The sequence below is a fragment of the Mastomys coucha genome, unplaced genomic scaffold, assembly GCF_008632895.1.
Source record: "Mastomys coucha isolate ucsf_1 unplaced genomic scaffold, UCSF_Mcou_1 pScaffold15, whole genome shotgun sequence".
NCBI lineage: Eukaryota > Metazoa > Chordata > Mammalia > Rodentia > Muridae > Mastomys > Mastomys coucha.
The window spans coordinates 99,628,136-99,645,737 of record NW_022196897.1 but is presented as its reverse complement, the minus strand read 5'-3'; the positions used below and the strand labels follow the sequence as shown (position 1 = coordinate 99,645,737).

The 17,602-nt window shown below is 37.5% G+C and overlaps 1 protein-coding gene across 3 annotated transcripts in view; it reads left to right on the top strand.

The window, feature by feature from the left end:
* Positions 1 to 11,894, top strand: part of Dph6 (diphthamine biosynthesis 6) — a 142,516-nt gene extending 130,622 nt beyond the window's left edge. For all 3 annotated transcript variants that reach the window (XM_031371401.1, XM_031371399.1, XM_031371400.1), the window contains 3 exons: positions 5,342 to 5,436; positions 8,674 to 8,761; positions 10,171 to 11,894. In XM_031371401.1, the coding sequence (XP_031227261.1) occupies positions 5,342 to 5,436; positions 8,674 to 8,761; positions 10,171 to 10,224 (237 nt within the window). In that variant the 3' untranslated portion in view covers positions 10,225 to 11,894. The remainder of the gene's footprint in view (positions 1 to 5,341; positions 5,437 to 8,673; positions 8,762 to 10,170) is intronic.
* Positions 11,895 to 17,602: the final 5,708 nt, after the last annotated feature.

The window sequence follows — 17,602 nt, the reverse complement described above, 5'->3', positions numbered from 1 at the left end:
AACAGGCGTGTGGGAACTTTCAGAGCTCTAAATTTTTAAAAGTAAGGTTGTACAGATATATACATCTGTGGTTCTGAGAACTATGAGTCGAAACACTATATAAGAAATAAACTACCAGGAGTCAGGTCCTGCATGCAGTGGTAGGGACTGGTGAGTCAAGTCTGAAGTATGTAGGCAAGCTTAGGGAAGGATTATTAAAACAACACCAGGCAGTAGTGGCGTACATTTTAATCCCAGCACATGGGAGGCAGAGGCAGGTGGATCTGTGTTGCCAGGGCCACACAATGAAACCCTGTCTCAAAAAAAGAGGAGGAGAGAAGAAAGAAGAGGAGGAGGAAGAGCAAGAAAGGAGAGAGAGAGGGAGGGAGGGAGGAAGGAAGGAAGGAAGAAAATTAGCCAGCATTATCATGTGCAATTTTACTCATTGTATATATACACTCAAAAGAACTGAAAACACATATCCACCAAAAAAAAATGCATGAATTATCAAAAACAAAACCCAAAATACAGAGAAATAGCAAGTGTATTCATCTTACCCAAGTGACCATCTCTATCACTTTCTGTGTTAATCCCAAATGATTAATGTGAGGGAGGAGGAAAACCTAATTAATGGCTAATAAAGAAAACATTCATTATCAGGGGTTAAGATTGTTTCCTTATATTAGCTCTCCAAGAATGGAAAATTTGTATCCTGTTCCTGGGGGTAGAAGAAAAGGCATCAGCAACTTCTTCTTTTCCTTGATAAGCATTTGTTTCTGGGTGTTTGTTTCTGGGTCATACTGAACTTGTCAGTTCATGCCAGTCAGGCTTTTCTGAAGGGGCATTGGCTCATCTGCACCATTGCAAGAGGGCCATTGATTGTTGAACACTGTCTGTGACATAATGCTCAGAGAGCATGGGAAATGTAAGAACAGAGGCTGGTGACATAAAAGCCAGGCATAAAAGTCTTTTACAGTCCAGAGGTAACACAGGATTAAAATATAGAAACATGAGCCTCAGAGCAGGATAAGGTACCACAGCCTGTGAAGACAAATTCTCTGTGGTAAAGAAAATGAAACTCATTCAGGGTTTATGTCCTTCATTTCATATTTTACTTTATAAAGATATCCTTTTAATTTTCTCAAGACAATCAGGGTCATTCCAAATCTGCTAATCTGTTGTGTATGTTCTAATACCTATATATTCATGTGAATGATGAGTCAGAATGACAAAAGCCTTTGTATATCACTTAAATGCTATAGCTTTATTCTGTAGGTAGCGATTGACCACTCAGAGATCTTGAGCAGAATAATCCAGTATGTACAATATTAAGGAAAATCAGTAAGGTTGTCATGTGTAGGAAAAATTGGGAGGGTAAATATAGAAAGCAAGAGAGGAGCTAGTGTTTGATAGCCAAAGTGCAAAATGGCCATCAGGGCTTTAAAGTGGAAAAGATGGCACGTTATCCGCCTTGCTCACTGCCATGCTCCTCCTAGAAATAATGGAATCTCCAACTACACAGTTCTGAGGAAATGACAAACATCTGAGATGTTGAGTCAATAAGGAATTGATGTACTTTAGAAAGTTAAGCTGTAGGGAAGACAAAAGCAGAGTTACACTCTGTGCCAGGATTCCAAGCCTTTGTGGATAGTTGTACTTAGAGATTTGGAGTGAGGGGAGCTAAGAACATTGTTTTATTCATATTGAATTTGAAAGAATACAAAGGAAAGGAAAAAGTAAAACTTTAAAAGATATGAAAAAGAATACTATAATTTCATCATGAAGCTAAGCTAAAAAAATTATTTTTGGTGTTTTCCTTACAATAATGCTGACAGAATCTTATCAAGGAGTAATTAAGTATAGCATATGATAGTCCCAGTTTTAAAACACATCTAGACACAGAATAGAGATGTATGTATGAGAACTGTTGCTACTTTGTGTGAACAGTATAAACATTGATAATGTTGATTTACAAGTCTTAAAAAGTAAATTAAAACTATGCACTATGAATATTTTGTGGGAGGTATACTTCTGGGTCCAAAACTTTTGGAAAAGCAACATTTTCTATCCTGTGCATATTTCTTGCTTTCATACTGTAAGAGTCTTATGTTTTCATAGACTGCCAATCCACTGAACAAAGTAAATAAGATGAACTTTCACCTCTGAAGAGGATCCCATGATGTTATCAAGAACCTTAGAGCTCACATTTGGGGGGTCACTTAAATGTATTATAGCATGATGCTAACTGAGCTTAAAGACCAACAGTGATATCAGGATTCAATAAGAATACATATTGATTTCTCAATCCTAGAAACAATGGGAGCCTTTAACAAAATTTACTGGCTGGAAACCTGTATTTCCATACTGGTAAATTAATAATAGAAAAGGAAAAAAATATTCTAAATACTGGCTGATGTGGGCAATATTACTGTTAAATCATTATTTTGTGGTACTACAATGTAGGATGAATTATGTCTTTTAAGAACTAAAGATATGGTGGGATTGCAAGTTGGTACAACCACTCTGGAAATCAGTATGGCTGTTCCTCCAGAAATTGGGCATAATTCTACCAGAGGACACAGCTATACCACTCCTGGGCATATACCCAGAAGATGCTCCAACATGTAATAAGGACACATGCTCCACTATGTTCATAGAAGCCTTATTTATAATAGCCGGAAACTGGAAACAACCCAGATGTCCCTCAACAGAGGAATGGATACAGAAATTGTGGTACATCTATATAATGGAGTACTACTCAGCTATTAAAAACAATGAATTTATGAAATTCTTAGGGAATAGATGGATCTGGAGAATATCATCCTGAGTGAGGTAACCCAATCACAAAAGAACACACATGGTATGCACTCTCTGATAAGTGGTTATTAACCCAGAAGTTCGGAATACAGGAAGAACAACCCACAAACCACAAGAAACTCAAGAAAAAGGAAGACCAAAATGTGGACATTTCATTCCTTCTTAGAAGGGGGAAAAAAATACCCACAGAAGGAGTTGCAGAGATTAACTATGGAGCAGAGACTGAAGGAAGGACAAGCCAGCCTGATATAACTGTCTCCTGAGAGGCTCTGACAGTACCTGACTAATACAGATGTAGAGGCTCACAGCCATCCATTGAACTGAGTACAGGGTCCCCAATGAAGGAGTTAGAGAAAGGATTAATGGAGCTGAAGGGTTTGCAGCCCTCTAGGACGAACAACAATATGAACTATCTAATACCCTCAGAGCTCCTAGGGACTCAACCACCAACCAAGGAGTATACATGGTAGGACTAATTGTTCTGGCAGCATGTGTATAGTAGAGGACTGCAAAATCAATCATCAATGGCAGGAGAGGTCCTTGGTCCTGTGAAGGTTCTGTGCCCCAGTGTAGGGGAATGCCGGGGCCAATAAGTGGGAGAGGGTAGGGTTGCAAGCATGGGGAGGGGGGAGCCAACAGGGGTTTGTTCTTGTTGTTTTTGTTTGTTTGTTCCTGGGAGGGGAAACTGGGAAAAGAAAAATCATATGACATGTAAATAAAGAAAATATCTAATAAAAAAATTTTTAAAAAGGAACTAAAGATATTATCTTAATTTTATCTTTTGCATCTCTCAAAGGTGTTCAATAAATACATGTTGAAGAGTGATTGATGAGCTAAACAAATATTAATTATATTGTGTATAAGCTAAGAATACTTCAAAACACATACAAATGCCAGTGTGTACCTCTTAAAAGCAAATGCTGAATTGACATAGCCACTTGCATTACTTTTCTAAGGGAACTAACAGAACCACATCTATAGGATTTAGTAGCCACAGACTGTAATATTCCAGTTATTCTTTGTATTAGAAAAACAACACAAGTGTTCCAGTGAGACATTTGCCAAAACAGAAAACAGAAAAGCTAAATATTGATCACATATGCACTCTACATAGACTGGCCAGTGAGTCAGAAAGATGAAATTAAAAGGCCCATGGTGGGAAGTTGTTGGAAAATCAGTAGAACACTTAAGTGCAGAACAAATAAATACCCTGAAATCCATATCCCATTATTGTTGCTGTGTGGTTTTTATTGCAGAGGAGATATTAATTTAATTTAGTTTAGTATGGCAAAGCATTCTTGTCCCATTATTCGGTCCCATAGGGACCACCTCTCATAATTTGGACTTGCCAAGTCTCTGCTTTATAACCCAGGCAAAAGTTTATCTATTTTGCCCATTGCCCATTGTAGCCGTTATAAAAAATAGTATCCAGTCCACCTCCCCACACTCTCCCTTGCTGTTTGACTTTACAGTTTCATTCCCATTATTTCTGACTCTCAGTGGGAGGAGTAGAGTGTTCCTGGATCCATTCTTAAGCACAACTACAAAAATTACCAAGGAAGCTTGTGACCAGCAGGTGAAGCTGAAGGCTTAGGGAGTAGCCACATCGTTGGCACAGTGAAATCTCTCCTCTTTGAGCTGTAATGATTTGGACTCGTGACAACTAAGCAGGGAAAGCTATTCCATTCTGAATCAAGGATCTATGGAGTTGTGAGGACAAAACTTGCACAGATAATCTGACAGATCAGTACCAATGACAACCTGTGCACGTGACCAACACGGACACCCACTGTGTACCAACCAAGCAGTTTCACTCAGTATCAAGGTCATTATGTAGTATGGCTTATAGTTAAGACAAATGAGACAGGGCTTTTTGTTTCTTTCTTTGTTTTTGTTTTTTGGGTTGTTTTGTTTTGGTTACTTGCTTGCTTTTTTTTTTTTAACCTTAGATTTTATTAGACAGCTTTGTAAACTGAACCAACCTAAGACTTAAGAACTTTTTAAGACTTTCTATAACTTTAGAAGTTCACTGGTTTTTAGTACCCTATAATATTCCTAAAAATGACAGCACCAAGCATAATGTATGTGATCATAGGCCTAGGGAAAGATTTTGAATTTCTTTTGGTCTGGTAAAATCTCTAATAACATTTTTCCCTTCCAAGTCAAAGGGCTCCTGCATGCATGTACTTAGACTCTGTCTTTTCTCCTAGAACTTACACCTGCCTTTACATCTAAAGCAAACTTCCATGCTAAAATTTATTTTTACTCTAAGTTTTATCATTGTAAAGTAAAGTTTTGCTTCCCTATAACTTTGTAAGAAGGGTTTCAGGTTATTAAAGTCTTGGTGCTTTACCCAGTCCTTTATGGAAACATTTTTCAAATGTCCTATTGAGACACATCTTAAGCAAAGGTAATTTTCTGTAGCCTGCAATGTATTTTTCAAATCAGTATCCTGCATTGGTTTTCAGAAGCAAATAGCCTGATAAATGAGTGTTTTGAGGGTGTCATTTTAATTTTCTTTTTCTTTGCTCCTCCTGGTTCTCAGCTTTCCAAGAAGTACGGCGTCCACGTGTGTGGAGAAGGTGGGGAATATGAGACATTCACGTTGGACTGCCCACTGTTCAAGAAGAAGATCGTTGTGTAAGAGGCCGGTTCACCATCTCCCCTTTTCTTAAACATACATGATAGAAGCAACTCAGCACTTAGCTTGAGGCAGCTTTGGCTTTAAGAAATAGAGCGTGTCCTCTAAGTTCACAAACACTCAATTTGTTTAATCCCAAGGAAGTTGTGTGAATACTTAAATCAATACCTGACAAGACGAGGCCTTCATAGAAGGCTGTAAACTTTTTAGACATTGCACTTTCGTTTACTTGCTGATTACGGCCTGCAGTAAAACTCGTGCCTACACACTGACACTTTTATCCTTTCATGAAGTGTGAATTGCCTGTATTATTTATCTTTCATTACAGCTACGTTTGATAAACTGCCACATCAGTAGCCTGTGGGTTCCATTAACTCTGTCCTCCTTTTCCTCTTTCTTGGCTTTACATGTTAGAATGATGACACTAGACATTTCTCTTCAGTTGGTGGGGTCATTTTTACGTGTAAACTTCATTTTGAAGCTAATTCGGTTTATGATGAGTACTGTGGTACCTCCACAATGAATCTAAGAATTAGTATAATGAAGACCAGGACCTTTGTCCACTTCATCACTTTATTAGCGTCTCTTTACCATGCTGCACATCTTGTCTGCTGGAAGAACATTTCTTCCATTTGTTGTTCTTGGTTTTGTTTTGTTTTGTTTCTCCTAAGCTTGAGCTTCTTGGAAATAATTGTAGAAATTATGCTTGACTGAATGAGCAGCTTTGATACTTTTCAACATTAAGACTTGAACTCTTTGAACAGTTAATAATGAGTAAGGGAATAATCTGGGAACATTAAGATTTAAAAGCTTTCATCCCCAACTCCAGCATTCCTCACTCTTGCTTTCCTGTGCTTCAAACGTCTGTGGCATTAATAATTAACATTCTACTAATTTGGCATTGTTTTATCGAGCACCTAATGTTTCCATCATACTCTACATGTCACTGTTGATGCCCGTTGTTTCTACCTTTATAAGCTCGAAGGGAAAATATATCTTTCTATTAACTATGATACAAGATTATTACATGGAAGTTCATAGATGGGAGAGATTTTTAATGGCCATGATTATTACAAAAGGATTTTGTAAACAGGAAATGTACTTCCATGAAACAACGCTGTTTATTAGTAAAGAAATACATTTTCATGTTTGGATAAATTTAGAATATAATGGGAAAATGTGAATATACTTACTTATTAACACAAAATTAACCACAAGAGGAAAGAGTAACAGAGCAAGAAATGTAAAGTAATGATACTCCAGCCACCCTTCTGATAGATCGATGTCCTGCAGTACACAGAGGTCTTCATAGACACTTAAATTTAAGAAGTACTACTTTTTCATTTTGTAGCTATAGAAACTCAAGCCTGATGCAAATGATGAATGACACAAGGAATATTGGTTGTGCTGTCAAGGGAAGCTGTACATGTAGAGCTCTTCTTCCTGACAAGTTCCGTCCTCCTATTTCTCTGTTTCTGTGTGCACCGCCCCCTTTGTATGTGTGTGCATTTGTATGTAAGGGGAGGAAAGAGAAGGATGTAAAGAGGGGTAGACAAGTGTAACAGCTGTGACACGGCATGCGTGCAGACATCAGAATCACCAGCTGTGACGTGGCATGCGTGCAGACATCAGAATCACTTGTGGCAGTGGGTTCTCCTTCCCCCTGCATGCTGTCTCTTTCTCTGCTGTTTCTTCTTCCCATTTTATCTGGCAACATATTTGCATTGATTAATCAATAAAATTTCATTATACCTTTTCATCAAAAACTTGGTTCTTTAAAGGATCAGTGTGTATGTTGCTTTTCTTTTAATGTTGTCTTTTTAATGTCATTTTATAATATGAAGATTTATATTTGTTAGTAAAGATTCCTGAATATATATTGAGTTTTTAATCATCATATATACAGTTTTGTACATCTTACAGGTGAAATATAACCATATTTTCCTTTGAAAATGTAGTATTCTGTACTCAAGTATTCTGTGGCTTCATCTCTTGGCATTGCATAATGTTCTAATCAGAAAAAACAGATTCAAGTATGTTTACACTGATCTCAAGGAGTTGAAGAAAATGTCTAGAGAGGTAACTCCATTCCACTGTTAAGAGCATGTACAACTCTTGTAGAGGACCCAAGTTCAGTTTCCAGTCATAACATTTGGAAGCTTATAGCCACCTGTAACCCCAGACCTCCACAAGCATTGTAGTCATGTGTACAAACCTACACACAGATACACAAAAATACACACAGTTTTAAAATAAAAGCATAAAAAGAGTTTTAATTTAAAAGATTAGAGTCAAAATAATAGATCTGGAGAGATGGTTCAGCAGTTAAGGGCACATGCTTGCTCTACTGGAGGACCCAGATTTTATTCCCAGAATCTACATGGTGGCACAAAACCATCTATAACTCCAATTACAGTGCATCTTATGCCTTTTTCTGAGCTCTAAGTTTACCAGGCATGCACATGGTACATATGTGCAGACTAAACACTCATACACATAAAATGAGTATAAATGAACTTTTTTTAAAAGGAGTTAAAGATTATCTTTGAAATTCCACAGTGGTCCGGTGCTAAGATTAATATATGCAATAGAAGTAATTCATGAGAAATTAGATCTGAGGAATGTCTGTCTTTACATTTTCACTTGAAATGCAGAGCATTATCTCTATCTTAATAACAAGAATCACTGGTTTATATAATTTTATAAATAATCTTAGTTATTTATAAGTTCTTTACAAGGCATTTTTTATTAAAATGAGTTCATTTACATGTATCTATATGGTGGCAGCAAGCAGTTCATACCATATCACCTGAACATGCTGATTACCTTCTTACAGTCTGTGTTGACAGCACTGGTTGTACAGTGTGAAAAGTTCAGCCAGAGTACAGCAGCAATAGCAGCAGCAGCAGCAGCAGCAGCAGCAGCAGCAGCAGCTTACTTTTATGAGGGATGGCTTAGGCAATGCACAATTCACTGAGTTAGTTGCCTCTTGAAAACAGCGGAACAATGAAGACCAAGCCATGAAGTTTAATGTTTAGCCCGTGCAAATTTGTAGAGCTGAAATCTCCAAGTCACTCAGTTTTGTGGAAACTTTGAGTACGAGCTGTATGGCCTTTTACATAGGAAGAGCAACAGTGTTCCTGAGAATTGGAAGATTCCAGGTCTCTTCTCCCAGCTGTAGGAGTGACTGGCTACAGGGTGTGTATTTGCTAAGTACCCTAAACTCTGTGTTGCAGAGACTCTTCAGAAGCAGTCATCCACTCAGCTGATGCATTCGCACCTGTGGCTTATCTGCGACTCTCAGGCCTGCACTTGGAAGAGAAGGTAAGTAAATCTCAGATGGCAGTGATTTCAAGACAAGTGAGAGGTATATACTAGTTCTGTGCTGTGATACTGGAACACAGCAGTTCTCAACCTGTGGATTGTGACCCTCCCAAAGAGGTCACATGTCAGATAGCCTGTATATCAGATATTTACAGTACAGTTCATAACAGTAGCAAAATTGCAGTTATGAAGTAACAACAAAATAGTTATATGGTTGGGGTCACCACAACAGTAGGCAGTGGAACAGAAAAAAATAAATTTACTCAATCAATAACTAATACATTTACAAATGCTTATAGTGCTAAGAATGTTCTGTAACACAAAACATTTCTGAAGAGATTGAAGGTTAGTTTTTTTAAAAGAATGGTAAATACTAAGACAGGACAGTATAAAGCCAATAGTAAGTCATCTAGTGTGGCAATTAGGTTGTAGTGCATAAGCCTTTGAGGAAAGACTTGATAGTTAATTGAATTTTTATTGTACAGAGCTTAGGAGGGAGAAAAAGGAGAGAAAAGATTTTCTGAAACTATAAGGAAGCTCTAAGTGAGAGGAATAAAAAAAGATGGAAAGTTAGATGAAGCACAGTAAAATCAAACCAGAGTTTTAAGTGAAGTACAGAGCAGGTGATCCGGATAGAGCAGGTGCCTGTGAGTCTGTCTTTGGAAATAGGCAAAGATCTGTGTTAGATCTTTGCATGAAAGACCTAGAGAGGTTACCCTCTGTTTTCAGCTGACGTTCTGTGAAGAAGAGTCATGATAGAAAACAAAAATAATTGGCCAAGGTGCTGCTTTCTTCCCCCCTTCCTGAGGCACGTTCCCAGCTGCATACGTGTTATATGGAATCACAGTGACGTTTTCAGAGTATGCAGTGTCCCTAAAATTAGAATGAAAACTGGTCCCCAAACCTCAGGGTAAGACAGTAAGAGAGAGTAATGGCTAGGCCCAGCAAGATGACAATTAAAAGAGAAAATGTTTGCCATGAAACCCTGAGGAACATATAAACACACACAAATAATAATTATGCATGCCACTTCCCACCAAAATTAATGATGAACAAGACTGGATACTGATATATCATGACTTGACTAAATGTAAGCATTGGTGACCTTTTTTCAAAAATAGGTAACATCACAGAATGGCATGATCCCATCTAAACACTAGAAGGGAGCCTCACCTTAGCCCTCGGCTCCTTTTGGCACCAGGAGCACAGCTGAGAAGCTAGTGTACTAGCTCTCGCTTCTGCATTCCTCCATTCCAAATGGAGCCTCACCCAAGGAGCTCCACGGGCTTCTCTTACTATTTCATTGGCTTTCACAGACCATTAGCCCACCATAGGTAACTATTGTTGCTTTATGATAGGATATTACTAACATTAACAAATATCTCACATTTTCCTTTGTTTCCTTGTAGGTGCCTTCAGTGCCTGGGGATGATGAAACAACTAATTATATACATAATTCTTAACATTTATGCTGCATTTTAATATTATGACCTACATTTCTTACTACATTTTTTTACTTCATAAAAAATATTGGGGCCATTGAATAACTGGGAGAATTTCAGTGAACTCTTCTCTGATATTGCCATTTTCTTCAACTTACTTTCTTTTTAAAAAAATAATTTATGTTTTAAATTCCTATTAGATTATTATTATATAACCCCACTTTCCTCAGAACCCTACAATATACCCCTCTTTGCTCCTTTTCCAATTTATGGACACCATTTTCATTAGTGTTGTTATATGTCTCTCTCTCTTTCTCCCTCCCCCCCCCCCATGTAAATGTATATGTTGGTGTGTCTCTTTCTGGTCTCTTTCTGTCTCTGCCCTCCTCTATTTCCCTACACACACACACACACACACACACACACACACACACACACTTTCATAAATACAGCCTGCCCAGACTATATAGCATGGCCTGTATTGTGTTTTCAGGGTTGGCCATTTTCTGTTGGATAACCAATTGGTGTGCTCTTCCCCCATGAGCTTCCACATCCACTTTAGCATTTCAGTCAGTGCCCTCCTTGTTCAGCCAATGTTTAGGGAGCCATGTTGGTGAGACATCATGAGTACAGCTCCTGAGACTCCTTGGAGAAGCCAACACCCTGATCCTCTGGCTCTCACTGGCCTCCATCTCTGTTTTACTTTTATGTTGTAATAAGTCTCGTGGCCTTTGTGCCACATGCCCCTTTATTACTCTGATTTCTCTCCAGCTCTCTGTCTATCGTTTCCTTGTCACACTTTTTTCTTCCCTCTCTTCCACATCCCATCATGTCTTGAAAAGAGGCATCAGAAGATGAAGAAGACTCTGATCTAGACAGTCAAGCTCATTGTAATCAGGTGTCACCACAGTGATTTACCTTTTTTTGTTTTTTTATATATTTATTATTTGAAACATTCAACATCATTGGATAATCAGATATATTATCATAAATGGCTTGTTATTTTATAATTGATTTTAAAGAATTTTTAAATATCACTTACATATACCTTATACATTTGTTTTGTAAAAAGACTATTTTCCAAGAATAATTTTATGTTCACTTCAAAACTGAATGGAAAAGCACAAAATGCCCATGTATATTTTCTGTCCCATTGGAACACTGTCTGCCTCATATCAGCATACTACACCAGAGAGGTGTTTTGTAACCAATAAACCCACATTGCTAGCTCCTTATCAAAGGTCAGTCTTTAACCTAAGTGGTGGCTCCCCCTAGAATTCCGGAACTTGAGAGGTTGAGGCAGGAGCAGTGTTGTGAGATGTGGCCTGGATTACCTTGGCTTAAAAACAAACAAAAAAGTCAAAGTCATAGTTTGTATAAAATCTCACAATTGTGGTTTTACATTCCCTGGGATTTAACAAGTGTTCAAAGATGTATATGCATCATTACAGTCATGTAACACAGTAGTTTTACTGCCTTAAGAAGCCTGTGTGCTCTACCTGTTTATCCTCTGTCTGCTCTAGCTCTTGGCAACTACTGATCTCTATGCTCTCTAGTTTGGCATTTTTCAGAATATCATGTGGTAGCAATCCTTCACTTATTAATATGTGTTTGGATCCCTCATTTCTTGTTATGGCTGTTTCTACTTTTTGGCAAGTATGAATAAAGCTGCTATCAACATTCATGTACAAGTTTCATGCGAATGTCAATCCATTTGTGTAACTGCCAAAGAGAATAACTGTGATCATCAATGTTCTAGGTTTATTTCCATTGCTATCATATATATTCTAACAACACCAAGAAAGAAAGACAGAGAGAGAGACAGAGAAAGAGACAGAGAGAGAGAGAGACAGAGAGACAGAGACAGAGAGAGAGAGAGAGAGAGAGAGAGAGAGAGAGAGAGAGAGAGAGAGAGGAAGGAAGAAAAAAAACCTAGTGGAGGAAGGGTTTATAATGGCTTATAATTCTGGATTAGCATCTATCATTAAGGGCAAATGGGCTAGAACTCAAGCAGCTAATCTCATTGTATCCACAGTAGAGAGCAATGATCTCCTTTATATTTAACACTTCCATATATCTCTTAGATATCTCATAGTCCTGTCCAACACACCTTTTAAAGTTGAGTCTTCGGAAACTCCTTTTTTTTCCATTTTTAACAGTGGTTCTCAACCATCCTAATGCTGCAACCTTTAATACAGTTAATTCTTCATGTTGTGGTAACCTCCAACTGTAGTTTGGACCAGAAAAGAAATTCCTCCTGTCACATAATGGTCAAAACAAAGAATATTAAAAGCAGTGAGGGAAAAACATCAAGTAACATATAAAAGGAGACCTATCAGAATTACACCAGACTTCTCGCCAGAGACTATGAAAGCTAGAAGATCCAGAGCAGATGTCATACAGACCCTAAGAGAACACAAGTGCCAACCCAGGCACAATATCTTTCTACAAATCCAGCCCTTCAAAGGATAATAAATGGAAAACTCCAACACAAGGAGGGAAGCTACATCCTAGAAAAAGCAAGAAAGTAATCTTCCAACAAAACTAAAAGAAGGTAGCCACATGGACAGAATTCCAACACTAACAACAAAAATAACAGGAAGCAACAATTACTTTCCCTTAATATATATTAATATCAATGGACTTAATTCCCCAATAAAAAGACATAGACTATCAGACTGGGTACATAAACAGGACCCAATATTTTGTTGCATACAGGAAACCCACCTCAGTGATAAAAACAGACAGTACCTCAGAATAAAAGGCTGGAAAATAATTTTCCAAGCAAATGGTCCCAAGAAACAAACTGGAGTAGCCATTCTAATATCAAATAAAATCGACTTTCAACCTAAAAGTGATCAAAAAATATAAGATGGGACACTTCATACTCATCAAAGGTAAGATATACCAATATGAACTCTCAATTCTGAACCTCTATGCTCTAAATGCAAGGGCATCTACATTCATAAAAGAAACTTTACTAAAGCTCAAAGCACACATTGCACCACACACAATAATAGTGAGAGACTTCAACACCCCACTCTCTGCAATGGACAGATCATGGAAACAGAAACTAAGCAAAGACACAGTGAGGCTAACAAAAGTTATGAAACAGATGGATTTAACAGATATCTATAGAACTTTTTATCCTAAAACAAAAGGATATACCTTCTTCTCAGCACCTCATGGTACCTTCTCCAAAATTGACCATATAATCGGTCACAAATCAAGCCTCAAAAGATATAAGAAGATTGAAATATTTCCTTGCATACTATCAGATCATCATGGACTAAGGCTGCTCCTCAATAACAACATAAACAATAGAAAGCCCACACACACGTGGAAGCTTAACAACACTCTACTCAAGGATAACTTGGTCAGGGAAGAAATAAAGAAAGAGATTAAAGACTTTCTAGAGTTTAATGAAAATGAAGCCACAATGTACCCAAACTTATGGGACACAATGAAAATCCTAAGAGGAAAACTCATCACTCTAAGTGCCTCCAAAAAGAAACTGGAGCGAGCATACACCAGCAATTTGACAACACATCTGAAAGCTCTAGAACAAAAAGAAGCAAATTCACCCAAGAGGAGTCAAGGCAGGAAATAATCAAACTCAGGGCTGAAATCAACCAAATGGAAACGAAGAGAACTATACAAAGAATCAACCAACCCAGAAGCTGGTTCTTTGAGAAAATCAACAAAATGGACAAACCCTTTGCCAGACTAACTAGAAGGCACAGAGACAGTATCCTAATTAACAAGGTCAGAAATGAAAAGGGAGGCATAAAAACAGAAAGTAAGGAAATCCAAAATATCATGAGATCCTACTACAAAAGCCGATACTCAACAAAACTGAAAAACCTGGATGAAATGGACAATTATCTAGACAGATGCCAGGTACCAAAGTTAAATCAAGATCAGATAAATGATCTAAACAGTTCCATATCTACTAATGAAATAGAAACAGTCATTAACAGTCTCCCAACCAAAAAAAGCCCAGGACCAGATGGATTTAGTGCAGAGTTTTATCAGACCTTCAGAGAAGACCTAATACCAATACTCCTCAAACTATTCCACAAAATAGAAACAGAAGGTACTCTACCCAATTCGTTCTATTAAGCCACAATTACTCTGATACCTAAACCACACAAAGACCTAACAAAGAAAGAAAACTTCAGACCAATTTCCCTTATGACTATCGATGCAAAAATACTCAATAAAATTCTTGCAAACTGAATCCAAGAGCACATCAAAACAATCATCCATCCAACAAGATCAAGTAGGCTTCATCCCAGGAATACCAGGATGGTTCAATATATGGAAATCAACGTAATTCACAATATAAACAAACTCAAAGAAAAAAAGTATGATCATCTGATTAGATGCTGAAAAAGCATTTGACAAAATCCAACACCCTTTCATGATAAAAGTCTTGGAAAGATCAAGAATTCAAGGCCCATACTTAAATATAGTAAAAGCAATACGCAGCCAACCAGTAGCCAACATCAAACTAAATGGAGTGAAACTTGAAGCAATCTCACTAAAATCAGGAACTAGACAAAGCTGCCCACTCTCTCCCTACCTATTCAATATTGTACTTGAAGTCCTAGCCAGAGCTAAACAAGAAGTGGGAGAGGGTGGGTTGGTGAGTAGGGGGAGGGGAGAGGGAACAGGGTTGGGGTTTTTTTGTTTGTTTTCTTTCTTTTTTATTTTCAGAGGGGAAACTGCGAGAGGAGATATCATTTGACATGTAAATAAAGAAAATATCTAATAAAAAATTTGGAAAATCAATATTAATGTTTCTTTGAGTCTCAGTCTTTATTGATTATGGAAAATTTCATGCTACAATGTACCATACATCACACAAGGACAAGCTTGAGAATGAAAAGTAAAAAGCCTTACATAAATCAACTAAAAGATGACATCAAAATGCCTAAAATTTAACAGGAGAATCAGGCTTTTACTCATAACTATTCAAACATCCATCTTGCCTATTTCAGCTTTGTGGAAAAGAGTATTCAAATTAATTTTTAGAAAAAAAATTGTACTTTAAACAACAACAACAACAACAAAAAAGATCAGAAGTGGGAGAAGTGGTTTAGCAGTTAAGTCTTCCAGAAGGCTTGGGTTCAGTTCCTAGCACTCACATGGGAGCTCACAACCATTGGTAACTTCAGTTCCAGAGAATATGATGTCCTCCTCTGGCCTCCACTAGCCCTGTGCATACCTGGTATACAGACATGCAATCAAGGAAAATACTCATACACTTAAATGGATAGCATTTTAACTGGTCATAGAAATTTAATCTCAATTTCCTTACTTTCCCCCAATACCAGTTCATTCTTAATTTTGCTTCCTTCAAAAATAGCCTTTTAATACTAATATATATGTTGTTGCTTAATACGTAGCTTTGCCATTTGGTGAAAAGTTCTCACGGAAATGATTTGTTTTGTGTAATTTTAAGAGCTCCTATCCCCTTCAGCTCCTTGGTTCCTTTCTCTAGCTCCTTCATTGGGGACCCTGTGCTCAGACCAATGGATGGCTGTGAACCTCCACTTCTGTATTAGTTGGACACCGGCAGAGCCTCTCAGGAGACAGCTATATCAGGCTCCTGTCAGCCAGCACTTTCTGGCATCCACAAGAGGGTCTGGGTTTGGTGATTCAATATGGAAATGATTCCCAGGTGAGGCAGTCTCTGGATTGTTCTTCCTTCCATCTCTGTTCCATCCTTTGTCTCTGCAACTCCCTTCCATGGGTATTTCGTTCCCCCTTCTAAAAGAGAGTGAAGTATCCACACTTTGGTTTTCCTTCTTTTTAGGTTCCTCAGAGCTCCCAGGGACTAAACTACCAACCAAAGAGTACACATGGTGGGACTCATGGCTCCAGCTGCATATGTAGCAAAGGATGGCCTAGTTGGTCATCAATAGGAGGAAAAGCCCTTGGTCCTGTGAAGGCTCCATGCCCCAGTGTAGGGGGATACCAGGTCCAGGAAGCAGGAGAGGGTAGGTTGGTGAGCAGGGGGAAGGAACAGAGGTTTTTTTCGGAGGGGAAACCAGAAAAGGGGATATCATTTGAAATGTAAATAAAGAAAATATCTAATAAAAAATAAAAAAATAAAGATAAAGGTAACTAACCAAAGTTTGTGTAACTATAATGATAAAAATATTTATACCTAGAACAACTTCAATAAATTGTACATATTTTTTTAAAAAAAAGAGCTCCTATTCCAACAAATTGTAACTTAAAAACATCATCACTCGCAGCCTGTTTTGTTTGTTTTAATGTTTGGCATTAGATCAACTCTATCATCAAATATCTCAAAAATAACATTAAACCAACTCTGTTCTAATTTTTCTTAATGCACATCGATCATTAAATTGCTTTACAAAATTACTATGTCTATATGACAATTACTGTGAGTATGGTCAAATTACAAAATAATTATTGCTTAACATTCTGTTGAGTTACTGTCTGTAATTATTGTACCCATTGCTCATTACAATGGAAGGCACTGCTCGATTTGCTAATATGAACTAACATGGCCTTGGTATACTGATGCTTCAAGATAAAGAGTAACATTTAAGTTATGGACCTATTTTTGAATAGCAATTGAAGTAGAGTTATTAGTGCATGTATGAATGAAGATAATACCCCAAGATTGTCATCGCCAGATTTATATTGGATTTTTAGGGAAAAAAAGAGTTAAATTCATCAAATTTCCATAATTTTAACTTGTTTAAAGGCCTTATTTTAAATTAAAAATAAATAAGAGAATTACCTGGGAATAAAGTAGCATAGTATGTCCTACTTCTAAATACACATTTAATAATATTCTATAAGGGTCCTTTAAACCTTTACTAGAACTCAAGTGAAAACAGTCCCCACTAGAGTTGAAATCTCACAGAATCTGAAGTAGAGTGTAAGGAGAAACTTGTGGGGAGAAACTGTCACATATAAAAAATGACCAACATTTAGGGACAGCAGGCCTCTTGCATATGTCATGCCATTGAACTTTGTTTGCCACTCAGAGAAACCAATATGCTATCAAATATCCCTTTCACAGAGGGACACTTTCTCCCAGTGTGACTTCAGGCTAAATACTAAGGTATCGGATGAGCAAGGTACTTAAAGCCTGAACTTCTAAGTGAACCAGTTTGCTTGTTGGAGTAGATCACTCAGGCATTCAAGTCACCTGGACGTGGAGTTGCTTCATACATTTGTGTCTCTAATCAGTGAGGAGCCATGAAATACCAGAGTTAGAAAGTCTAGAAAGCTAATAAACATTTTTTATGCCCTGGGTGTACGGACGGCTAATCAACCAGGGAAGTAAAATAACAAGAAAAGGAAAGGGTTTTTCCTTCTCTTTTTTCCTTCCTTTTTTTTTTTTTTTTTTTTT